The sequence below is a fragment of the Hipposideros armiger genome, unplaced genomic scaffold (genome assembly GCF_001890085.2).
Source record: "Hipposideros armiger isolate ML-2016 unplaced genomic scaffold, ASM189008v1 scaffold_113, whole genome shotgun sequence".
Classification (NCBI taxonomy): Eukaryota; Metazoa; Chordata; class Mammalia; order Chiroptera; family Hipposideridae; genus Hipposideros; species Hipposideros armiger.
The window spans coordinates 942,262-969,926 of record NW_017731463.1 but is presented as its reverse complement, the minus strand read 5'-3'; the positions used below and the strand labels follow the sequence as shown (position 1 = coordinate 969,926).

The 27,665-nt window shown below is 39.3% G+C and overlaps 1 protein-coding gene across 2 annotated transcripts in view; it reads right to left on the bottom strand.

Annotated features, from left to right (window-relative positions):
- Positions 1-27,665, bottom strand: part of FMN2 (formin 2) — a 360,055-nt gene that overhangs the window by 156,946 nt on the left and 175,444 nt on the right. Inside the window, exon 7 of one of the 2 annotated variants that reach the window (XM_019647547.1) lies at positions 19,888-19,978. In XM_019647547.1, the coding sequence (XP_019503092.1) occupies positions 19,888-19,978 (91 nt within the window). The remainder of the gene's footprint in view (positions 1-19,887; positions 19,979-27,665) is intronic. The other variant, XM_019647548.1, reaches the window with a different exon arrangement.

The window sequence follows — 27,665 nt, the reverse complement described above, 5'->3', positions numbered from 1 at the left end:
TCATAAGGACTGAAAGAGAAAAGAGGTGATGACAGCAACACAACATGGAAGCTAGTTGTACCTGATTCAGCAGACTTAAAATGACAAATCCACAGGTGTCAGTGGGGACGCTGAGAACCAACCCAGAAGGTCAAGAAAACTGTCAGCACCAGGGACCTGTCCAACTGAGGGCCAGAGGGAAATGCCAGAAATATGGCGCCCTGGGTGAATGGCGTCTGTTACATCTCCATTGTGAAAATTCCTTCCCTAACTCTGTCAGCTTTTCCTTGAAAAATTAAAACAAAGTCTCTGGGCAAAGGGCAAAGAAATAGCAAGCACAGTTGTAGGCCAGAGCACTCCATCAAAAACATGGAGACCATATATATGCAGTCCTACGCATTTAACATATTGACCTAATAGAACTCCCACCTTCAGCCAGCCATCTTCCCCGACTTGGGGCATAACATTGCCAGACTGACCTTTACTACCCCAGGTAGGTCAGAAATCAAAAGTCTCTAGGCAATCTTACCACCCCATGAGGAAGGAACAAAAGACAGTTTTTGCAGTTAACCCAACAGATAATGTACCCAGGTAATACTACACTAAACGCAAATTCAGAAGGCCCAACAAAGGCCCTCCTGCCCTCTCATCAGCTTTTACCTCTCCCACTTTTAAGGCAGGGTAGCCAAGGATCAAATCTTCTGCAGAAAGCCTCTAACACGGATGCTAGAGACCAAAAATCAGGGGGGAAAAAAAAGGTAGTCAACGCCTTCATATCCTCCAAAGGGTTTCCAGTACTCGCTGTCTCCATATTATTTTCTGCTCTTTTATTCTTAATTCCACCCCATCAAGCTTTGGCTCTAATTATTGAGTCACTAGGCATTTTGATCCTGTGAAATCCAAATGCACAATTCTTAGTCCCCAGCAGCATTTGACACAGTTAATAATTCTGTCCTTTTGATACATGTGCTTAATATGGCTTCCAGGACGTCACTCTTTCTCTTCCTTTTCCTCCTACGTCTAATGTCCCCCATTCCTCCATCTCCTTTGCCGGTTCCTTCTCTCCCCAGCCTCTTAGCTTTGGAGGGTCCTAGGGCTCTATCCTCGCACCTCTTCTCACCGCTGTCTACACTCACACCCTTGGTGGTCCGATCCAGTCTCACGGTGGGCGTGAAATCCTCCCACAGTTTCATCTCCAGCCTAAAACCTCCTCCTTGAACTCCCAATGTGTAGAACCAGTAGCCTTCTCAGCAGGCACACCCACAACTCTAACAGGTAGATCCACTCGGCCCACTCGCGCTTGTTTCCTGTGGAGACTACATCTACCCGATGCACAGACGGGCCACCCTTAACTCCTTTCTTTCTCTCACAGTCCACCTCTAACACTTTGTGAATGTTGCAGGCTCTCCATTCCAAACACACGCAGAAAATGACTTCACCTCCCCACTCTCATTACCACCACCCTGTTCCCAGCCACTCCCAACTACTTACTGCCTGGATTATTGCAACACCCTAGTTGGAAAAAATGGTCTTCAAACATAAAAAAACAAACAAACATTGTAACAGAAATAGGAAAACTCAATAGAAAATATGGAAAATAAATGTGAGGGAATTTCCCAAAAGTGAATCGAAAAGAGAAAAAGTTAAGAAAATTAAACCCATCCAGGAAGGCCAACATCCCAATAATAGGAGTTCTACAGAAAAAAAAAATATATAGTTCTGACCAGCCCCTGAGAATAGATTCCAGTGAGTTCAGCAGCAAAAACTCCAGAGCCACACACTCCCTCTGGCCGTATCTCTGCCAGGTATATGACACCTGGCTCACCTCTAGCCCGGCCAGGAGCCCTGTCCTTGGGGGTCCCCACGTTCACAAAACCCACTCAGGATATTGCTGATGTCCCAGAAGGGCTCTTAGAAACGTCAGGACTCTGAAGCTGGAAGAGAGGCCATAACTCAGAAACCTTTTTCAGCTTATCATCTCTTGTATGCCTTTATCTGATAACAGAAATATTTCTTCTTACTCAACTAAATTTGTGGTTGTCTCTAGGTTTGAAAAAAGTGAACACTATAAGGTTGAGGAATACTCATATAGGCGGGTGAAGTGCTAGAGTGATTAACACGAAGTGAGAAAAATTGGAGAACAGAGGGAGTTAAAAATACATATAGAGGGTGCCCAAAAAATTTATACACATTTTAAGAAAGGAAAAGCTATTAAAATTGTAATAATATATACCAATAACAGAAGATGAAAACAAGTCACATTTGACTTCTGCCATTACAAGAGGTGCTCAAAGTGGTTACCAGACACTTCTGATTACGGCGAACCACTGCTTGAGCAACGTTGACCAAAGTGTCCACTTGTACACATTTTTTTTGGCACCCAGGTATACATAATTAGGTAGAATTAAAGTTAAATAAGAGCTGAATTCCAAACCCTTGTATTTACTAGGAAGTAAAATGAAAGAAATGGACTAAATGAGTGGAAAATAATGTTACTCATATATGCTTGTCTATACCTTAGTCCTCCCCTTGGCTTAAAAGGTTGGCTCACTTTAGGCTAATGTAGGGAGTGATATCAGCCCTTTAGTCAGTGTATAGTGATAAACAAATTTGAAATAAGAATCAATTCTGGACAAGTAGCCACTTGATAATATGGGAGAAATGTTAAATATATTTGTAGTGGTTAAAAATTGTTTTCAACTGTAAAAACAATATCTGAGGAAATAATGACAAAATTGAGACAGGTTGGCATTAACTCAGGGGCTAAAAGAAAATGTTAGTGCCCCCCGAAAATGTAATGGTTTTTAAACATCTTTTCCTCATGTGGGGAAAAAAAAAAAGAAAGCTGCCACAGCTCCGTCTGTCACGTTCACATTCCAGGCAAAATAAAAAAGAGGAAAGCAACAAGATGGTATGTGCAATGATTATGAATTCTTAGCAGACTTCTGCTTATGTCTCACCAGCCAGGATCTTCTCCCGTGGTCACCGACAATGAAGCGGAGGCTGAAAAGTGTGTATAATGCGGACAAACTATCTGTAACAAAATTGCAATATCAACCTCCATCCTAAGTCATCTCTGAAACACTCCCTACCTACCTACCTACCTACCTACCTACCTACCTACCCACCATGGCTCATGGTATTCAGCCCTTGCTGACCCTTGATTCTACCCTTAAACATAAATACAATTCACCTGATACAGTTCAGATAGTCCTTCATTTGTATGTAAGTATGTGCTCAGTACCTCCACGTTGATTTTTCAAAGCCTGATAGCAGGGATCTTGTCTTAGATACCATCGGCTCACACCAGAGTGTTCCACACATAGTAGGAAACTAAAAAATCTTATAGGGCAAAAAACAAAAGTCACGACTGAACCTCTAGAGAGAAGCCATAATCGCTAACCTTAAGAGAGAGACACTACAGATCACGTATTTGCCTTATTGGTCCCATAAATCTCCAAAGGCAGCCACACCGGAGACAGCAAAATCCAAATATTGGCAAGGGCTGCAAGAGCTGCTGCAAACAGTACTGCATTAGCATGACCATTACATGATAATGGAGGGAGGAACTGAGGCATAAAGAGAACAAAAAATGTTATTTCCAGAGGAAGACATGTCCTCTTCCTCCTTCACATCAGCAGTCTGTGGGGGATGCAACTGGTCAGGTTTTACTCATTCGGGTGTTTCTAGTACTGCCTTAATTGTCCTGCCAGAAAGATATAAAAAGGAAAAAGGAAAAAAGAAAAAAAGAGTTCGGTAGAAATGCCTAAAATTATCATCCCTAAATTTTAACTTAGAACGCAATAAAGCATAGACACCTTTGCAAATGGATGACAACGGAGTCAAACAAATATACAACATTCCTTTGTAAGGAAATACTGATGTATTAATCCTCAACTGAAAATCTGCACACCTGGGGAGTTACCGGAAAAACTTTCAAAATGTATTACTTCACAAAAGTTTCCGAAAGAGGCAGTCAAGCCATTTAAAAAATGTTGTTTGGTTTTGCTTGGCTTAACCTAACGCATCCAACATTTATTAAAACTAGCATTTCTCAGAGAAAGGGAGACGCTGCGTACCATATTCATCTGAACATTTCACACTTGACAGTCGATGAATGCAACATGCGCAATCCTCACATCCTTCCAGCAAACATGCTGGGAGCCCCTGGGAGTGTGGACTTGTCACACGTGCATACAACACAGGCACGCCGGCGCTGAAGACATGCCGCTACACATTTTTAACATACATGGGAAACACGCACGTTCTTGAATAATATTTCAAGTAATTCTAGATTATCTAAAGACCATAATAAATTAAATTACAAATGCACCAATAGCATTTTTTTTTATTCTAAATTAAAATAGTGGCATTCCATTTCTTATATTCCTAAGGCTTCAAAATTTTATTATTGCTCTTGCCACTCAAGTTCCCAGTTTATACAGTAACATACTTATTGAGGAGTTTTCATTTACCCAAATAATAACTCAAAAGTCTTGGTTGTCTCCAAAATTCCTTGAAACCTTAAACCTCAAGCTTTGGATTCACATGGACCTGAATTTAAAACATGGGTCTGTGACTACCTAGTGTGTATCTCTTGGAGACAGCCGGTAAGTTCTCCGAGCCTGTTTATTCACATGTGAAATGGGGATATTGACGATAATGTTGATACTGCCCTCAGGTGATTATTGTGAGGAGTAGGGGAATTCTGCTATTCCAGTCTTTGCCGTAGCAGACACTCAAAAATGGAAGGTTCTCAGTCCTCTCTAAATGTCTAAATATAATATATACCTTTGTAGATATAACGGCTCTCATAAAACAAAATTTAAATCAGAAAATAAGGATGTGTATTTCGGATTATTGTTTGGGCCTTAAACTATGAGGGACGCACACCAGAAGCACACATCTATATCCAGTGATCTCATTCCCGCTGTACTAGAGGCTGTACTGAAGTACGTGGAGATGCATTTAAAGGATGGTGGGAAATGGGGTATTTTCAATCAGCAAGCAGTGTATAAATTACTCTATGGTCAAGAAGTGCACAAACGTCAATAATACTGGAGAGGCATTAGTTTTTAAACTGATGCTTAGAGATGACATTTGTCCATTTGACATAGAAATAAAAATTTGCCAATTCAACAGTGTGATGTTTAAAAGGGAACCATTTAACTGTAAGTCAAAATATATTCACTTTGGAAACATACTTTTAAACATCAGCAATTGATGCAATACTTCCAAAGTGTTTGTGTTCCTCTACAAAGAAAACTGAGTATCTTCCTGAACACATTGGTCATTAATTCATTGAACAAATATTCATAGAGCTATAACCCTGAGCCAGACACTCTTCTCAGATACAGTGGTAAACCTAACAGACACACTTCCTGACCTTGAAAGCGTTTAAACCTTATTAGCAAACAATGAAAATGCCTATGCCCTAGAAAGGAAAATAATTGAATTTTTACAATAGCCTATAATTTAGAAATCACACTCAATGATACTATCTCCTATTTTCAGGCAGTTTAACCTGGTGGGGTTTTGTTGTAAGGCAGAGACACACAATGAAATGCCAGGACTCTAGATTTTGCACTTAGGCTACGAGAAGAAAGGCTTTCCTGTTGCAAAAAAATAAATCTGATACCCAATCCAACACTGGTACATCTCAAACATACTTGCTTATACAAGGTTAACGACATAAGTTACTGATTAAGTCAGTAGGCTTCCTACACCTATGGCCCTTGTTTATAAGAGCTGTACAAGCTAAATTGTTAGAGAACAAATGCATTTTGTTTGAAAGTCAGTATGTCGCCTTCTTGTCTAGGCAGGGGGAAAAAAATGGATACCAAGACTGTAATCCTTTTGGAATAAAATCTTTAAATGCAAACATGATTGCCACTGTAGACTGTTTAATCTAGCGATATTGTATTTCATTTCTGTTTTTGGAGAGCTTTGTTGATTTGACCATACCAGTACGACCCAGGGCTTATCTCAACTGTTTAGATAAGGTTTATTTGACTTTGGCAGGTGACAAAATCTAGGGTGTGGAACAGAGGAGGGAGGAGAAAAAAAACTGGCGTATTCCCAGATAGTGTTTATTTTAAGCATAGTGTACAGATGAGCAAATAGTTTCAAGCAACGCACTGTACTTTGTGTAAAACATCCACTGTCTGCTGAATGTTTTCCGTAAACCAGCGCTGCAAAATGTCCTTTATTGGGCATAAGGGCCTTCACCTTCGTGCTTAGGTAAACATTTACGCTCTCGTAAAGGGAGAGCTCAGCGAGTATCCCTGGAAATAGTGCCCTAACTCGGAGGGTCACATTTGTCATGGTTTCCTAACACATGCTCTATAAGGGCAACAGTGTTCAATTTTACTATTCATGTAACCATATCTATTGCTTCATAAGTACAGAGTCAATCAGAAATGTGAAATGTCTATGCCAAAATAACTCATACAGATAATAAATCATACTTTCTTTTGGTGTGAGTCTATAGAAAAATGTCTGACTTTGAAAGAAACCCAAAATAGAAAGTTTGAGTTAACAAACACTATGACTATAATTATGTTTTTTTGATTCCCTTTTAAAAATACTTGATCTAAACAAAAACTTAAATGGCTTCCTTCGTATATTATATATTAGTATTTATATATTGGCAGACATGTTGAGGTAGGGGAAAGAAACAAGAAGTTTAGTCACTGAAAATTAAAAATGCATCAAAAATATAGAAAACTTAGTTGTGAACTTATATGACTAAGAAGAGCAGAGCTTACATACCAAAACTTGACATGTTACGGTAATTCTTTCCATTGTATTCCAGAGATGACTTTGACTAACAACTCGTGCCTCATGACTAGTTTTCCAAAATACTTAAAAATAAGAAAAATCTAAGAACACACAAGATTTTTATTATAAAGTCCTTGGACTAACTTCATGGTTTACTTAATATGTAGTTAATATTTGCAAAAATGTGACGTACTGGTTTACGTGTATGTTAGTCATACTTTGTCATTTGTTCAGCTAATGAAGGTTTTCTCTCTTGATGTATATATTTGCATGTAAGGATTAATGTCTCATTGTCCAGAGGAATGAAGGATCAGCTAAATACAGGGAAGGATTTCAAACATTAGGATTTCTCTGACGTCATTTTAATGAATAAAAAGTTGCTTGTAAAGAAAATACAAGCTTTTCAAATATAAGATGGAATGGCCTCTATTCTAATTCATCCACCCACGTTTTTCAGCTTTAATTAATCTTGGATGCTTTCTGGTAAATGGAAAGCCCCCCGCTGGAGGAATTTTCCTTCTTCTTTCCAATGTCCTGTCCTCAAAGCCCATTCTCTAGAGTTCATTCACTGCCACCCACTGCTCGGTGGCATGCCTGGACAAAGGAGACTATCAATTCTGCATCTCTGAAACCCCTTTCCTCCTTTATTACTGTAAATATCCAGTGACTTTCAGCACTTCTGCAGCTGCAATGCACCACACATTTTTATTTAATTGAGCAAGATGCATCCATCTTTCTCATAATTTATAAGTTATTTTTTTTAACTAAAAAAAAAACAAACAAAAAACTATATTTATTGTCAAAGCTTCTGGACCTTCTTTAATTACTGGCAATATGCGCTAATAATAAAACAGAGGATGGGCCTCATTGCTTAGAAAGGCTTTAAATGGAAGCATAGGTGGGAGGAGAGGTTTAACCTGCCTTGGGCGCCACAAATTTTCACTACAGATCTGTTGCATCACGTAATACCCAAGTTCGAGTCTCATCTCTCCCCATTCTCACAACTAGATAAATATTACAGTTCAAGCTGAGGGCGCTCTATGGATAATGAATGTTTCTTAAAGGCTGCATCCAAAGAACTGAACTAAAATTTAGGAACTTTCTCCATAGTCCATACCTTCTGCCTCAGCTGACCGTGAACCTCCTTCCACCACCACAAAATGTAAAATGTTGCTAATGACTCTTCCTTACCTTCCTCTGTACATAAATAATCCTATGACATTAAAAAAGAACACATCCTTCAAATTTCACAATTCCCACACCTAAAGATTGTTGTGTATTTGTGTTCGTTCTTTTTCTTTCGAGGTGTTCAAGGCATACAAGAGTCCATCTGAATGCATCTGCGTATGGGGAATGGTTGCTGGGGGCTAAAATACTTCGCCAAAGCACTTACGTTTTAGTCTCAGCTGAAATCATGACCCTCATTGTTTGGGAAGACACAGTTTTCTGTAACTGGATTTCCCAGAGAAATCACATCCTTTTCCCCTTCCCCTCTTTCTAGTTGAGGACAGAGGAGAGTAAATATATTCATCTGCACTTGCCAGCTACCACTAAGGAAAACTCAATCTGTCTTCCCGAATTCCTTTTTGGCGTGGAATGAAAGAGTTAAAGGCTGAGACGAAAAGTGAACTCCCCCGACTACATCATATTTCAACACTTTAAGCCTTTCACTCAGTACTTCTGAAATTACTACTCAAGAGCATCACAGATGCTAGAAAACTGATGTCATTTCGTTGTGACACCCAGGCCTTCTGCTAAGTGCAGGGGATGATAGGAATATTTCCTTCCAGAGATTATGGTGGAGATAAAAACAGCTGACCTTTCCACACCAGTTCACACTGCTCTGCGGCAGTAAGACCAGGAGCCCCAAAGCCTGTTTGCACAGTTGTAAACTAAACTTAAAGAGTGGGCACTGACTCACAAGAGTGAACAAATGTGCATTATAATAGAGGCCAGGGTCAAAAGCCCACTGATGAGTGAATTTGATTTAGAAAAAAAGAATCCATCTCAAAAATACAAAGTGTGTAGCTTTGGAGCTACCCAAACATTTCCGTTTCAAAAAGTGGCAGGGCCTGTTAAGTTTCATTTAAATAAACTCAATATTCTCAAAGTTATTTATTTTTACCAAATATCTGAATAATTCAAAAGCCTTAACTCAATTAAATAAGTTAATGTTAGCAGATTCAGGTACTTAATGTTGAGTGAGGCATAATAGTTTTTGGTTATTTTTAATGTAATGTAGTATGAAAAGCTCATGGACGTGGCTTTCAAATCCCACATTGTAACTAACTATTGGGAAACTACCTTTTGTTGAGTTTTGGTGTAGTATTAAGAATATAATATGCATCATAATCTGAAAAAAAATATTAAAGTATTTCTTCCTTTTCAGCTACGTATCTGTGAGGCCAGATTTTCTTTATACATTCCAACTAAGACAACCTATAACAACAGAAAGAATGCAGAGGCAGATAGGTGACCCTGGCTGTCTTCTATTAACCCAGACCATAAAGAGATTTTTTAAAAATGTAAAGCACTTTTGAGTGAGGCATAATCTTGATGAAACACATTGCTATTCTCCACTTATTAAATTTTTTAAAAAGGCAGAAAGACGTACTATAACTGCATTGACATACAGCAGTCCAATCCTTTGAAGATATAAATCAGACCCATCACTCCTCTGCCTACACCCTCTAATAGCACTCCGTTTTTCTCAGAATGAAACACAAAGTCCTTAAAAGGCAACATGACCCTCTGTGATCTGAACACACACCATCTAAATCCACCCCCCCCCCGCCCCCGTTATTTATCCAAACAATCTCAAACTTCTCTCCCCCTTATTCACTCTCTCCAGACACACCCAGCACAATTGCCTGTTAATTTTAATGTGTGAGGACATGGTTACCTCAGGATCCTTGCACTTGACTGCTCCTTCTCCCCAGCATGCTGCACTCTGATACTTCCAGGATTCCCTGTCTCACACCCTTTAGATGCCACTTTCTGATTCATTCCTCCCTCACTTCTCACTCTGTGCTTTTTGCATTCCCTGCTTTTGTTTATTTCCCCGTGGCACTTATCACCATTTGACATACCATACATTTTGCCTCTTCATTTGTTTATTTTTCCGCCCCTGTTGGAATGTAAGCTCTACAGGGACATGGATTTTGTGTGTGTGTGTGTGTGTGTCTCCTTTGTTTTCATTTCTGTATCCCAGTGCCAGGAATGGAACTTGGCACAAAGTAGGTACTCAGTAAATATCTAAGTGAATAAATAGTTAAATATTGGGAGAAAGAAAGGAACAAAAGAAGACAGTAAGAATGAAGGAGTCGTGGTTCCCCTGATATTAAGCTCGATGCTCACATCTTTCTTTGTGGTAAGAACAGGGGCTAGCAGTTACACCAGTAAAACTGGTGGGTCACTCTAATACGCTCTACCACTGATACGAACTATGTTACAAAAGTAATCATAGTTTTCGAATGCATTCTCCTCCTTATCCCTTTAATTGGTACAGAAGTCGGCCATAGAGAGACACCCTCCTCTCTGCCACTTTCTCAGGCAAAACACATGTGAGCATTACCTGAATCACAGATGGGACAGCAAGACAGGGTAGGTAGTTCCAATAGAAGGAAATCTGAAAGTAAATCCTCCAGTATCAGGTGGCTGGATGCCTCAGTTGGTGAGAGCACGTGCTCCTAACGACAAGGTTGCCGGTTCGATTCCCACATGGGATGGTGGGTTATGCCCACCCACAACTAAGATTGAACACAGCACCTTGAGCTGAGCAGCCATGAGCTGCCGCTGGCCGGCTGGATGGCAACTGGACTTGGAGCTGAGCTAGCTGCACCCTCCACAACTAAGATTGAAGGACAACAACTTGGCTGTTCCCCTTCCCCAATTCCCCAATAAAATCTTTAAAAAAAAAAATCCTCTCCAGTATCCTCTTTTACAGGAGTCTTTTTCTGTCTCTGTGTCTTGACTACCCACCTTCTCTACCCCAACATGCACAGTATGAGGATGAACTCTAGCTGAATGGCATGATGCTAGAGGTCAGTGCTACGAACAGCAACTCTAGTTGCTAGCCAGTAGACTGGTTTATAGTTATGAACCATGGATTTAAAAAAAACAAAAAACAAAAAAAACATGCACCGTTTTTGCCAGCTAAAGTCTGTGATGCAATCATTACCATTGAGAGTGCTCAGGAAGTACAAAACAGACTCTAGATCCTGACCACTTGTGTTCAAATCACTGCCTCATCACTTGCTGGTTAACTTTCTTTTGCTTCTCTATGCCTCAGTTTTTCCATCCCTAAGATGGGGATAATAACATCAACTACTTCACAGAGTTATCTCAGGCCCTATAGTAACAACTCTATGTGCCGGCTATTATTATTATTATTATTATTATTATTATTATTATTATTATTATTAGCAGCAGCCATTGTAGAACCTTAAATTCAGAATCATGAAATCTTAGAATTAAAAGCAACCTTGCGGTAATCTATTTGAACGCCGTGCTCAATTTAGAAATTCTCTCATAACAACTTAACGCATAAGGACTTTATAATGTCCATAACAGAGAGAAGCCACCTCCTAAATTCTACCATTTCCTTTAATGAAGTTGCGATAATTTGCATCGGCTCAAATGGGAATATCATGTCTTTACAACCTATCACAGAAATAACAGAGGTCATACAGGGAATTGGGAATATGGTTTTTCATTGTAAGTTCTTCTGTACTATTTGATTTCATCAAAATCACACATATATAATACTTTGATAAAAACTTAACTAATTTTACTACATATTCAGAGGTATTTGGCTGAAAAGCGCTACCAGGGAAGTAGAGATCTGGTGGTATTCGTGTTTGACCATGAAGAAAGATGCAAGATAGTCATTAGCATGAAAGATCACTATTACAGGCTCAAAGATAATATGTAATTACATAACTTTGGTGGTTTAACAATTTTATCTGATGTCTCAGCACACTGGACTTATTGAGAATAACCGAGATTGTTTTCCTAGAATGTACCTCATAAGAATATGACACAGGTGGCTCTATATGGGAAACGCAGAAAGTGTTTATCATTTCTTCCTCTCCTCATCTCCAGTACATCTCACACAGAACTCTGAAGAAATCAATTTTGAATTACAAACATGATTCTAATTATCAAAGGGGCTTTCATTTTTCCCAAAGTAAGAGTCCAAGTTTCCACCCCTCACGAGGAGTATGCAAAAGGAAATGTTTTTACAAAAACCATACCTTTAACACACAGTGGTTCAAGGGTCAAAGCTGATGTGATTAATTACGCGCTCACACTAAGTGTCTGCACTCAAATTTGGAATCCATCTCCACACCTGCCCCATGCGGTCTTGGGCAATTCCTTGAACTATCACCCAATGACTGTAAAGAACAGACCCAGCATTATAGGGGGACATACCCTGTGCCGAGGGGCTATGTCTCCAGGCTTCACAGGGCTTCCTTCTAGTGGGGTGAGTGGGGGAGGGGGATGGGGAAGCAGCAAAAATAAACAAATACTTGATACATAATTCAGATAGTAAGTGCAATAAAGGAAAAAAAAATACCCATACCCAAAGCTCACAGCTCTAGAACGGCCTCAGCTTTATCTCACCTTCCCATAAAAGTATAACCAGAAAGTCTAACTATGGAACAAGGTCATAAAAAATATAAGCTAAGTTTAACCCAGGTTGTTTGCTGAATCTATAATGAAAAACTTATAATACTTCATTTTACCTTGATTTAATAATCTATGTGTGACATAGAATGATTTATGAGGACTTTCTTTTTATGAGAAATTTTAAGTAATGAATTCATATTCTAAATTAAAACATATTCTGATTTTAAATTTCCGAAAGTAGGTTTTAATGAAAGTGTACCTATCTCACATGCCCTTTACTCCATGACAAGGCTGCAATTGATGAAAAGGCTACACAGCTCACTGGATGGAACCCACTTTCTTCTCAAATTTCTAATTCTAAGTGAATTCACATTTCAATGAAAACCATTCACTAAGCCTCCCATCAGCATTTACTACATTTTTAATGTCTCAATAAATAGAATCAACAGGTCTTAAAACCCCATATCCCACGTGAAGAAAACACTTACAACAAAGGCAAAAAAAGGTATACGACACAATTTCTATGTCAGCCTAGTAAACTTGAGTTTCATAAAGAAACCAGACACTCGAAAACCTACTTGGAAAAAAAACATGGCCCACACTGAACCCAATTTTTGAGAATATTACAAAAATAAACAAATGATCATGAAGAAACTTTCTTATGGTAATTAATAGGCAAGTGAAAAAGCTTGTGTCTCCAACAATGAAACTAGAAACTCTATGAAAAAGACCTGGAGTTTGTAATCTACAATTTGTTTGGTAGAAAATTTCATGGGAAAAACATTATTCAGTGGCAGCCCAGCGGGATAAAAGAACTGTTCCATGTGTAGGCTATCCAAATACAGGGGAAAAGAGTTACCATAAAACATCCTCCAACGTTCCTACAGTGGAGCGAGGGTATTTCCAGAGTTTTAAAGAAGTATACTTATACTTTACCTACATAGCTGAAAACTAGTTTAACTGTAAGGAAAATGACATCAAAGCAATAAAGAGAATAGACATCTGTCTATGTCTCCAGTTAGATTCCACTTCTGTCCCTCACCAAGATGCATTTCAACAACAAAGCCGAACTCCTTTCCACCGCTACCTGTACAATGACGAATGTGCAATGTCTCCCAGCACCGACGACGATGAAGAAACCACACATTTATGGAAGACTCCAGCCTTTCAACTTTCCAAAACAAATTGCTCTCCTTGCAGATAAAGCCTAGTCCAAAGATGGCAGTCAGCCGTAACTTCTAAGAGCTGCTCATATAAATAATTTGCATATTTATCAATATTCTGAGAATGGAAACGGACAAAGCCCAGTACTAACTCAGCCTTTCAGTAACACTGATAGAAAACCCAGAACCATCAAGTATGCCTCAGATAGGTTCCCCTTGAGTATGAGTTCCCTTTTCTCCCCTTTCATGCCACTCTCCAACTCCATCATTCTACACTTCCACGGTCACATAACAAACGCTTCTCCCAGACCTGTTCGGAGTACCAAAAAGAGGAATGAAACATTTATGTTCTCTTTCCTCACTAGTTGGCCAGGCTCTGAGTTTCAAGCACCTCCAAAGCCTATAAGCACAGTTCATTGTCTAAAGAATGCAGGAGGATGGGCCGGCCGAGTGGTGCATTGGCTAGGGACGCCAGCTGTGAGCAGCAGGGCTGCGGTTCGGATCCCACATGAGGGCCAGTGACGCTGCACCTTCTACAGCTAAGATGGTGAACAACAATTTGACCTGAAGCTGGGCTGCCGTGAGTCACCGGCGACAGCATAGGCTACAGCCCCAGCTGCAGTGGGCGGCCGTGAGCTACTGTGCGTGGCCAGCAGCTGGCGTGAGCTGCCATCTAATGGCTGGGGAGCGACTGCCTCACCCAGAAAGAGTGCAATGATAATACCAACATGGGCCAGTGAAGCAACATCCTCCACAACTAGACTGAAGAACAAAAGGACAGCAACTTGTCTGTTCCCCTTCCCCCAATTCCCCAGCGCTGTTCCCCTCTTCCAATTCCCCAATAAAGTCTTTAAAAAAATGCAGATATAGCTGATTATTATCTCCCTTCCAACCATTTACTTCCATACAGATGTGGAAACCACTGTTCAGCATGCTCAGTTGATTAAGGTTTGATTGCTAGATCTTCTTGGGGGGATGGGTAAGAATAAGTAGTCTGCCATCTTGCCCCACAGCCTAGGCAGGAACACGGTTACCAGGCAAAGAAACCTGTAAAGAAAGCCTATCGCTTTCAAAAAGCCTGCCTCCTCGCACTAGCCTGCTTTGTCCCCAGCTTATACAAGCAGCCAAACAAAGCCAGCCCCCAAGTCAGTCCGGAGGACCTCCCTTTCCTCTGGGCTGCCTGCCTTGTGCTTGAGTATAAGCTTCATAAAATTTGTTGGATCATTTTTCTGGGGCTTCCTCTCAATTTCTATCTTGGGGAACCTAAGAACTCAAATGCTGGTTACCATGGGTCCCCACCATTATGACCTCATCTAGATAGGATTATCTCCCAAAGGCCCCATCTCTCAATACCATCACATTAGGGGTTAGGACATCAACATATGAATTTGAGGGGGGGGTCACAAATATTTAGTCCATAACCAAAATCCAAGCAGTTTGTCCCCAGAACTCATGATCTTAATCACTGATAGACTACACTTGAAAGTAAAGGGAAAACCCAGAGAAGTGAAGATACTAGAGATACAAGGAAGAAAAAAATATGATTAGAGAGTGAATACAAAATGAAACCAAGTATCCCTAAAGACTGTACTAGGATGGTTATTTTGTATTTCCCAACATACCCTGAGCAGTTGGTAACCTAGATAAGAGACACAGAAAGTTCCAGGTCCTACTTATCACAGGCTTCTTAGAAGTATTCACAATCTGCTTTAGTTCAGCCTTAGCCCAGGTTGTTTTTTCTATAAATGTTTTGTTTATCTTTCTTTGGTTCAATCAAGAACAAGCAACTCCATTAATCATTAATTTTCTTTAAAATATTCTTCTTTATTTAATTTACAAAAGTGAAAAAAATATCCATTTCATTTCTCTAAGAAACTGGGGGATTTGTATGAAATGACACTTAAGGCAATACATGAAATTTGCTATAGTTATATTTTCCAATGTTTTAATAACTCTAAAAAACAAACACGTGGCCAAAGTTTTATGCCCTTTTGCCAATCACGTTTTGCATATGGTGCATAACTCACTGTATTAGGTAACACAGGTCCTCATCCTGAAAGAAGCAAACACACTGCAGAGAGCATTGAACTAGGAGGCAAAGGGACTACAAGCACATTCTGGTCCCATTAGGGTAAAGCCCCAGGCAGGCTTAATCTATAAACCTCAATTCTCTCCATTGTAAAGGAAATTAACTCCCTTCTGGATCATTTTACATAACTATCAGCAATAACGTGTGTGTGTGTGTGTGTGTGTGTGTGTGTGTCGGGGAGGGGAGGGGACCAAAGAATAAAAATAACCACAATTTTATTAACCACAGCAACTATATTTCTAACGGAATACTAGGTGTTTACATAATTATATCATTTCATTTCAAGATACATGACTTTGATAAACCACGTTTAAAGATAAAAATTTCAACAAGAACATAATTTAGCATTCATTGTGCATGGGTCCACAATACCAGTTGGTTTTAGACAAGACAGACGTGAAAGGAACAGAGGAACCAGGGCCATTAATACTCCCGGCTGGCCAATAAGAGGCTAGATGATTTGAATCAAGCAACCCATTGAGAACACTTTAACATGTTGGGTAAAATTTGTAAGATATTTGTAAAATATTTTAAAGGTATCAAAGAGCTGACAAGATAGCAATTACCATGCTAAATGAGTGAGGAGAAAGAAAGTAGAAAATTGAGCTAGCTCAGACACTGCTGAGAGTATTTGCCCATTCCAACAAATTTGAACATTCTACTGACAGCTTCCTGAGGTTGGGGCCGAATAGTAAAGCTTGGGGCTCACCCACAGAATAGAACCCCCCCAATAAACTGGGACTCAATGGGCTACTCACTCGGGGAGCCAACTCCTGCAGTGAAAAAGCAGTTAGCAGTGCCTGAAGGGACTATTTGAGCTTGATTTAAGGAGATCCTAAACTCATAGCGCCCCCAAGCCCTAGCATAAACTAGAGCAATCCTCTCTGCCAGGCGTCTTCATCCTAGATTTTAAATCAGCGGTTCTCAACCTGTGGGTCGCGGCCCCTTTGGGGGTTGAACGACCCTTTCACCGGGGTCACTGGGTACTCGTATGTGGGCGTATCTGCATGTGGGCCTGGAGACAGATAGAGGAATGGTGTCTTGGTTCCTAAGACCATCGGAAAATATGTATTTTCCGATGGTCTTAGGCGACCCCTGTGAAAGGTTGAGAACCGCTGTTTTAAATTATTCTAAACCATCGGAGTGGGATTTTTCAGAGGTGGGATACCAGTTTCACCCTTCCCATGGAAACATTGGTATAACCTGCACGATAATTTAGAAGTTACCAGGCATATTCATAACAGCATCCCAGCAGCTCAGACCTTCACTGTAACCTTGACACACGCGCATACACACACACACACACACTTAATTATTTGGGGCTGCCTCGCTTACATTTGTTACATTAATAAATTTAATCAAGAAACCGATCTTCTCTGCCCTTTTACTGTAAATGACACCGAGTGGTCTAGATGCCATTGTGGGAACTAACCTGTGTACACTTTCAAGTGCAAGTATGATATGGTGGTTAGTGGCTATGGTGGCAAGATCACAATTAGACCTGTAGCAACTACACTCCAAATCTTCTGCACTAATTACTCTAACAGGGCACTTTAAAATAGACACATACAATGGAAATTCAACTCTAAGCTTTTCTAGCTTTTCTAGAGTTTTAACGGGGAAGAAGAGAAAGAGAGAAAAAAATTCCTGTCTTTTTTTTTTTTTCTCTTACACTATTACATATCTTTGTTTTAGAGATACCAATGCTGGTTGTAGGAAAAATCACAAACTTGGATAAGCAGTGCATCTGATTGAAAAGAATAGGACTGGTTAGTGAAAAGGGCTAGGTGCAAGTTCGGTCTGCTCTGTTAAAGAGCTGCATGACCTTGAGAAAGAAACCTGACCCCTAAAAGTTTAAGATGACACTGGAGGTCTAGATAAATCTTGTGGCTGCTTCTACATCCATAAACAATGATGTTTATGCTTCTGTGGATTTCTCAGTGGAGGCGTATCCTGATAGAAGCTGAGTTTATTCTAGAGGCCACAAGTGATTCCCATATGTAAATCATGGTTCCAGACAACATACAGATGCAGAACAAGACTTTCTTAACTCAGAGGCACACCGCTTGCTTCTTCATGCGTTTAAGGTGGCCATTTTTTAGAAAACCATGGGCAGGCTTTTGAAGTGGCTCAAGAATTCACTGCAAGTCCTAATAGGATAAAGTTTATGCATAATTCTGTGTGACCCTTCAACTACTGACATTCATGCTATGTTATTGTTAGCGTTGCATGTTAAGCTAGCAAATTTTTCAATGAACTCTAGCTGGCTTTACCACAGACACAGATGTTAGGCGGACTCCTTTGTTCATACGGTTCTCATTATTAACTCAACCCGGGTTGAATATTTGACTGAAGGAAAGGACCATATCATTATTTTCAGATTTCATTCTATGACTTAACTGGGCTCCATCTGCCAGCTTTAGAAACGCCAAATACTTGGCGCCAGACTTGGCGTCCTGTTCTATGACTACTACCCCCAATGCTTCAGCTTGAGGAAGTCTCCTCACCATCAAAACACTTTAATACAAAATTAAATTGTGATTAAGGGTTACTCATCAATTGACAGGGCATACCAAGCGTGTGCTATTTATGAATTATTCCACACAATATTTTCAGCCTAACAAATAGAATCCACATTCATAAAGGGGTTAGCTAGAAGGCCAGCTAAATGTTTTCATGATTTATATGGTCTGTGTTATACTTGAAGCCATATTTCTTTAATAGGTGAACTGGAATGCCATTGGCTAATTCAATCTACTCTAAAGCTATTTGAAGGCTCTGGACAGCTTAAGGAACATTCTGAATATAAACATCATTCCTCTAGTCACCTTTGGGCAATATCTCTAAGCATAAATGTGATAAGAGGATATGGCATAGGAATGCCTATCAATTTTTTGTAGGGTAGAATTCAAGTATTAAAATATTGACACTAAAGCCACTTAGAAAATGTTAAAATCACCTTAATTCCCAAAATAAAAAAAAAATTTTATAAACCTGGTTAAAGATATAAATGAAAACAACATAAAAGAAATAATAAAAAGGTAATGCTATCACTGCTTCCATATGTCTGCATCACAAACAATAATATAAGAGGGCAAGAATACTTTGAATCTATCTTTGATGGTTATTAGAAAAAAAGTAATTCATGTGTAGAAAAGCCCAGGGGTTTACACTACAGCAGTCCCAAACTACTGAGAAAAGAGGGACCAGCTTTCCACCATAAGAAGTTATATAGAATCAATTTGCTTTAGTGATTCTTTAAACATCTCACAGTATCTTGGAAGAAGAAGACTAATTACACAAATGCCCAATCACCTGTCCAATGTTTTAAAGACATCTGAGACAAATGATCATTTAGCCTCTTGAACAGTTTTGAGTTCTCATTTCCTTACTTAATGTGTCAATCCAGTCTTCTGTTTGACACCTTTCATCCTAAGAGCACTCTTAAAACAACAATACAAACAAGCTTCCCCGTAACTCTGACACTGGGTGAAGCCGATGCGTTAGAAAATTTAGGTTTACTTCTTCCTCTTTATGTTAGCACAGCTCATCCAACACTGGAGACTTGAGTCTCAACATATTTTTCTCTCCTGTGGACTACCTTCTCCAATTATTTTCAATGGCTGAGACACACCCCACGACACACCTCTCTCTACTGTTTACCAGTCACTCTTTAAACATGGCATCCAGAAGTAAATACCTCAGATATAGTCTAATCAGTTAGAGCACAGTGGGACTAGTACTTCCAATGAATTAAAATTTAAATATTTAAATAAAAAAAAAAGAAAAGAAAAGGATTCTGACCAAGTCAATAGTATAATACAAGAAACCTTGGACATCTTAAAAGAATTAGAAGCAAACACCAAGTTTTCTTGTAGAAACAATGCTATTGTAACTTCAACATTATTATTTGCTATTGATTTAATTTTATGAAATTAAATGTTCTTACTAAAAAAATAAAAAATAATAAAAAAATAAATACAATTTAAATATTTCTTAATACTGACTAAATATGTCACATGAGAATCAGGCTCTTAGTAAGATACAGAAATAACAGAAAAGCCACATTAACAGTAAACCTTCCATTAACAAGCATGTGGGAAAGTTTGGTTAGCACTTACCGGAAATAGACTAACCTCCATTTATACAGAAACTCTTAAATTTGAAATAATTTTACCACCAAATATCATATCCTTCAGCCCAAATTTTAGTATTCAAAGGCTGAATTTTTATTTTTATACTTACCATGTTGTATGTCTTTCATATCTAAATGAAGGCTAGACATTAATATTCCAACTGCTTGTGACCTTTTGTTGCTTAATAACTTGACCACCTGCTCAAGAAAGAAAGGAAAAGGGGAATGTTAATTTGAACTCCAGTGATATGCTTAATAACATGTTATTTTTAATCCTAAATGAAGAACAAATAAAGTCATTATTTAAATTATTCAAAAATGATTTGAAAAGAGCTTTTGGGTTTTATATCATACATCTTCAAAATGCACCATTCTTCCCCTTCCCCATATTCACCATCGGCCTCAATGTCATTCTCTTTACCAGTCTTTTAAGAGCTTGATCTGTCAACAAGTAAAATTTCTAATAGTTTAGGAAATTAGTTTGGTCTCTGTAAAATAACAATTACACATTTGATCATTTGCAGCACGAGATTTAAAAATTGTTCCTTTTTTATTGTGGAGCCTTGAAACACTGATCAACAAGTGAAGGGCAAAATAAAGTACATACTTGGAGAATCTTGTTAGATCAGATCAGTTTGACCACAAAACAGGGAATGTGCTTTTAGTCAGACCTTTAAGAACGCTCACTATTTTACTGGAAGTTCCTCTCATTCTGTATTTGGCCCACATTCCAACTAATTAATAGAGGGATATGAGCATCAAATCCAAATGCTAAGTCAGCTCAATCCCGAATCTGGCTTTCCAGAAGGTTCTGAAGTCACACAACCCCACAAGAAGTCTTCCTGAAACAGAGGTGGGCCTGCTGCTATTGAACAGACATGTTTAAATTATGTTTTGCAGACACTAGCACACCAAAGATAAATCTTGCTTGTGAAACTATTATCTCATGTCCCGGTCTTGTGAAGGAAAGCAATTTCTATTTACTATCAGCATTTTGTTATAAATCTGCTTAGAGAAACACTGGAGGAAAAGAAAAAAGGTTATGGTTAAATTACCAGAAGTGACAGCTGCCCTAAAAGCTATCACATATGTTGACCTTGTCTTTCTTTTTGGTTTAAGCTGGGTCAATCAGGAAACTAATAAAATAATTGTGCCCAGCTGTCACACAGATTCACACAGTAAAACAATATTCTCATTAACAATAATAACATTCTTGGCTCTCTAGCACAGTTGGGGGTAAAGAATAACACAAAAGATTTTCAGAGGACCCAACCACAAAAACTTCCAGGGCCAGCCAAGTGGTGTGTTGGTTAGGAGTTGGCCAGCTCTGAGCATCAGGGCCCGGGTTCGGATCACACATGAGGGCCAGTGATGCTGCGCCCTCTACAGCTAAGATGGTGAACAACAGCTTGACCTGGAGCTGGGTTGCCAGGAGTTGCCGACAACGGCGTAGGCTGCAGTGGGGCTGGCCGGTAACAGGCATGAGCTTTCGTGAGCTGCCATGAGCCACCGTGAGCAGCCGTCCAGTGGCCAGCAAGTGACTGCCTCACCCGGGAAGAGCGCAATGATAATACCAACATGGGCCAGTAAAGTGATGTCCTCCACAACTAGACTGAAAAACAAAAGGACAGCAACTTGTTTGTTTCCCTTCCCAGCTCTCCCAATTAAAAAAACAAAACAAGGGCCGGCCGAGTGGCGCGATGGTTAAGAACTCGCTTGGGATGCCAGAGGGCCCCGGTTCGGATCCCACATATGAGGGCCAGTGACACTGNACACTTGTTATGTAGCTGCCAAAAATTTTTAAATTACAGAGACGGCCGAGTGGTTCAGTTGGTTAAGAGTGCGAGCTCTGAGCAATAGGGTCGCCGGCTGGATTCTCACATGGGCCAGTGAGCTGTGCCTGAGCTAAGCTGCTGCTGAGTTGCCAACAGGTGGCAGGATAGTTCAGCTGGTGAGAGCACATGCTCCTAACAACAAGGTTTCCGGTTTCACTCCCACATGGGATGGTGGGCTATGCCGACCTGCAACTAAGATTGAACACGGCACCTTGAGCTGAGCTGCCCTGAGCTGCTGACAGCCGGCCAGATGGCGACTGGACTTAGAGCTAAGCTAGCTGTGTCCACCGCAACTAAGAAATGAAGGACAACAACTTGGCTGTTCCCCTTCCCCAATTCCCCAAAACATTGTTCCGCTTCCCCAATTCCCTGATAAAACCTTTAAAAAAAATTAAAAAAATAATTTTTTTAAATTACATATGTGGCTTGCAGTATATTTCTGTTGGGCAGCACAAGAAGATCTAACAACTTCAGACAAATTTCTAAACCCATTTAGCTTAGACCTAGATTTCCTTTCTTTTTCTTAAATTAAATTTATTTGTGACAATGGTTAGTAAAATTACATAGGTTTCAAGTGTACATTTCTATAACACATCGTCTATATGTCACATTGTGTGCTCACCATCCAGAGTCAGTTCTCCTTCCATCACCATATACTTTTCCCCCTTTACCCTCTTCTACCATCCCCCTCCCTCCTTATCCTATCTTTTTGTTTTTAAGTTCAAAAATAAAGGAAGATAAAGGTGGTATCTGGGTCAAAGTTACCTTGACTGTTGAGCAGGCCTCACATCTTGATCATTAAAAAAAAAAAAAAAAATGGCCGGCCGAGTGGTGCTTTGGTTAAGAGTTGGCTTGAGATGCCAGAGGGCCCCTGTTCGGATCCCACATACGAGGGCCAGTGACACTGCCCTCTACAGCTAAGATGCTGAACAACAGCTCAACCTGGAGCTGGGCTGCCATGAGTCGCCGGCGACGGTGTAGACTGCANAAAAAATACCTTATAACTTGAATATGAATTGATTCATATGCCAAGTGTTTCTATCGATAGTGTTATCTTCTTCAGAGATGAAAAAATAGCAACTTAAGATCAGAAAAACAGAAGGCATGTATTCTGTCCTATGAACACTTTCTAACTTCAGATCAATGCGGTCTGGCCCCGTGTGTGCACTCTGACAAAACTGATTTTGCAAAGTTCCTATCAGCTTCTGGCTCCTCAAAGCTGTGGGCACATACGTATGAAGCCATATGGCATTTGACTTTCCTGCAATGCTGACATGTTCATCACACCCTCAGAGAAACTCTACTCCAGGGACCCTGCCAGTCCTTCTCAGGCCTCTTTAAGGCTAATTACTCTGACTGTGCCTTAAATACTGGCGTATTCCAGAGTTCTGTTCTCATCACTTTAGTCTCTTCACTTTATGACCTTTGCAATATTGAGATAATGGCACCACCATTTGCCACTCACCTACCAAATTTAGAAATCTAGAAATCAATCTAGACTATTGCCTCTCCTTCGCCTGGTGAAACATACTCTGGTCTGTTAACAAGTCCTGTCGATCTTAACTCCTCTCTATCTTTGGAATTCACCTCTCCTCCTCAGCTCTGTTAGGTCAGCATTGACTCCTATATTGTATGTTACATAAATCAAAGCAAAAGATTTCTAACTAGTCTCCCAAAATCTAGTCCAGTGATTTTCAAAGTGTGTTCCCTGAGCCAGCAGGCATTATCATCACCTGAGAACTGATTAAAAATGCAAAATCATGGGTCCTATCACAAACCTACTAATCAGAATATCTGGGTGCAGAAAGCATCCATCTGCATTTTTAAAAGCCTTCCAAGTGATTCTAGAATCAGTGATGAGTTTCATCTTTTCCTGTGCATTTCCAAATTGATTTCCAAGTGCCATCTTTTAAAGTGCCGATGTTTGCATGTCATGTCACTTCCTTTTTTAAAACATGCATAGCTCGTGTTTAAGGATTAGCCTTTTTTTTTTTTTTTGGTTTAAGGGTTAGTCTTTTTTTGAGAAGTAATATAATTTGTGTATTTTATTTAAAAGATCACACAGACTGCTTCACAATTCATACCTGAAACTTGATTTATAATTCAAATGAACTTGATTACAAACTGTATTTTATATTTCAATGTCTAAGAATATAGAGAGGAATAATAACTATCTATCACATTCTGGAAGGCATACATACAGGAGAGGGGAGATGTCTAAAAGGACTGACTCACAGCTCCTAGAGTAACTCAACCTTCATGTTAGAATAAATAATCTTCATGTTATTTATGCTTTCTTAAAAACACACTAGATAACAAGAACCTGAAGTTACCAAACTAGAATAATCTTAGAATCCAGTGACCACAGATGCAATGGGGAGAAAAGAGTTGGCTTTTACAAGATGATCTCAGAACAATTCATTGAAAAACAAAAAATGCAGAATTAACAAATATGAAATATACAAAATTAGAACATACTATAACCCAGAAAAAAAGGCTTATTTTCAATGATCTAAATTCACATCAGATTCAGTTAATACTCTTAATAAAGTTTTTATTTTAGACTCTTCTGGGAGGCAGGACTGTGTAGAAATTATAAATAAGGACTCTGTAAAGTAAGCAGTATTTCTCAAACTTTCATATGCATATAGTCATCTGGGATCTTTTTCAAATGAAGACTCTGAATCCTAGTTCTGAATGGGGCTTTCTGGAAAAGCTACTCCAACATCTTAAAGCCTCAGTTTCCTTACCTAAGAAAATAACAACAGCATCAACTTCCAAAATCTCAGTGGATATTCAGCATGACAATGCAATTAATACTCTTAGGAATATATCTAGCAAACACTGTATTCATTGCAATAATAATAGATATAAGAAGTTAAATACTTAGGAAAGCATTTTAATGTTTTCTTAAAAATGAAATGTCTGTCAACTTTTCATTACTGAGTTTAATTGTACCAGGGAATTATCTTTCTTTCCTCCCATGTAATTTCCTAAGAAATTCAAACCCTTATTAGTTCAGAGCAGTTTTCCATTGGATGCAAATGATTTCTCTATTTAAACTCTCTTCCCTGGCATCCTATAGGACAAATGACACATTCTATTTTTCTGCTTTGAACAGGTGCAATATTAGGCCATGGAAGAGAATAAAATCATACCTATGACCCAGTCAAAACTTTTAAGACTCTAATATAGTTAATATAATTAGGCTGCATAAACAGAAATGTGTTTAAAATTAACTAATTTTTGGTCTGAAAGATTACTGCATTAAGGAGATACCCTTGGTCTATTTCCACTGTATATGTTTTTTGTATGTCTTCATTTAATTTGTAAACTAAGCAATAGGAACTCATAGAAATATGATGATAGAAGCAACAAGGAATTTGGGTAGAACATTAAGTATTTATTTTTCTATTTTATCTTCAACCCCCATGACCTGACTGACTGCCCATGAAAATGTCTAATAATGAGAGTCCCAGGGCAGTATACAATAATTAAATTAATACGTACTCCAAAAGCTAACAGTTTAGCATAAGTGTGCTAGAAATACTGAAAACTAGCAATAGTCACTAACTGGAGTTCTGGTTTGTTTCTCAACATCAACCACCATTCTGTGAAACTCCACAATAAAATGACCAAGGGACACGCCTTAGTTTCTGCTTCTCCTCTTCTTTCTACTGTCCAGGCCCCTACCCTTCTATCCCAGCCAAGGCAGGCAGGGAGAGCATGTAAGTTTGAAAAGGGTCACATCCTACAACAGTTCCTCCAACAATAGTTACACACATACATACAGAGTGAAGGAGGAAGCCAGTTAGTTCAGGGTAAGGGATACCTTTCCCTAATTCTAGCAAAGACCCCTTGTAGGTTAGCTGCAACTCTGGGTCAGAACTCTAGCTCCAGCAGATCCCTGAGCATCTTACTTAATTGCTTTAATCTTCATGTTCTCATCTGTAAAATAGAGGACACACTTCATAAAGCGGTTGATAAGAGAATTACTGCAGAGGTAAAGCAGTGCTGCCCACTCAAAATGTGGATCAGAGGCTGCTGTCAAGACCTGTGTGTCACCTGCCCGCTCAGGGATAAATATGTACAGAAATTGAAGGCAAGTGTTAAGAAATTTTATAGCAATATGATGGAGAAATATTTCAGAATCTAGATTTGTATGTCTTTCTTTGGTTTTTTTCTATTTTCATTTTTGTAGACTTTCACATATATTTTACAAAAGTATCTGAAAATAATGAAGATTTAAAAACTGGTCCTTTGCTAGGACAGTTTGAGAGGCACAGAGGACCTAGGTGCCCTAGACTGAAAGTTTGCATCACCCAAAATGCATATGTTGAAACCTTATGCCCAAGATGATGGTATTTGAGGGTCGAACTTTTGGGTGGTGATTAGGTCATAAGGGTGGACCTTCATGACTGGGATTAGTGCCCTTATAAAGCGACCCCAAAGAATCCACCTCACTCCTTCCACTACACAAGAACACAGCAAAAACATGGCTGCCTATGAACCAGGAAGAGGGCCCACACCAGGCTGAATTTGCTGGTGTCTTGATCTTGGGACTTCTCAGCCTCCATAACTGTGAGAAATCATCTCTGCTGTTCATAAACCATCAAGTCTGTGGCATTCTGTCATAGCATCCTTAACAGACTAAGGTGCTGGCGAAGCAAGGCCCGAAGGATAATGAAAACTTGAACCTGAAATCTACTCTTAACTCCCCATGCCTTCCCCTACAGCCTCAGGGCTAAAGACAGAAGCAGAAGTCTCGGTGAGACTGCAGGATTCCAGTGGTCCCAGCTGAAAGGCCATTCCGCTTTGCAACCTCTGGCAGACAGAATCCTAGGCAGAGCCTCAGATTAAATATTAAAGCCATTCATTCATTCATTCATTCATTTTAAAAGCCATTTAAGTTATAAATTATTCCTCTAAAATAAGTTAGAAAAAGTAATAATTAATGTGAGGAAACCAAGGCAAGGTGTTGTAGACCACCACATGCAGGAAAAATTCAACAGCTTTTTACCTTAAAGAAAAACAACATAAAAGCAGTAATTTGATTATCTTAGGTAAACTATTCCTTTTTTACCTCTGAACAAATGATATAGAAAAAAGAACTGATGGGTAAAAGCAATTTTAAAGAAACAAGAATTGCTTACTCCTTCAGAAATGTATGTTTATATCCTTCCAGAGGTTCAATAACGCATTGAAACAATAACAGCAAGGGATAACCCAAGCACTGACACGAAATAAAAGACGTATTGTTCTGTTTTGTTTTGTTTACAAAGGAGCATCTAAGTCTAGTGTAGCAGGACAATGATAACACCTCTCCTCCAACAAGACCACTTCTCTGTAAGTGGTGACCCCAAAACCATCACAACAGAGTGGATACAGTAAAACCAGCAACGACTTACTAAAAGAAAATTTAAAGGGTAGGAAAAACTCTGATCTTCATACATCTGCCTGTCAGTAGTTTTACAGATAATGAAGAGATCTCAGGTCACTATTGAAAGCCAAGTACTTTGGGAAGGAGAGAAAGGCCATTAGACCCATTAACTTGCATTCCTGCCTAACAGAAAGGCAAATGATATAATACTAATTCACTAAACATGTCTGTTAGCATTGATGCCCAGTGAAACTCCCACAATTAAAATTAGGGACAAATCCTTAGTGAACTCCTTAATGGCAGACCTGCAAGCAATAGACTAGTGTTAACATTAAAATAAGCAAAGAACGAAAGATGGTTCTAACCAGTTCTCTAAAGCCGTGTTATCCGATAATGAATAACTGGAACCTGTGGCTAATCAGGCATTTGAAATCTGCACAGACTGAAAAGATTTATTGATTTTTCAGAGAATCCAAAATAGCTCGTTGATTTTTTTATACTGGTTATGTGTTCAAATGGCAATATATGAGACACTCTGTAGTAACTATATCATTAACATTTATTTCACCTGTTTCCTTACACTTGTTATGTAGCTGCCAAAAATTTTTAAATTACAGAGACGGCCGAGTGGTTCAGTTGGTTAAGAGTGCGAGCTCTGAGCAATAGGGTCGCC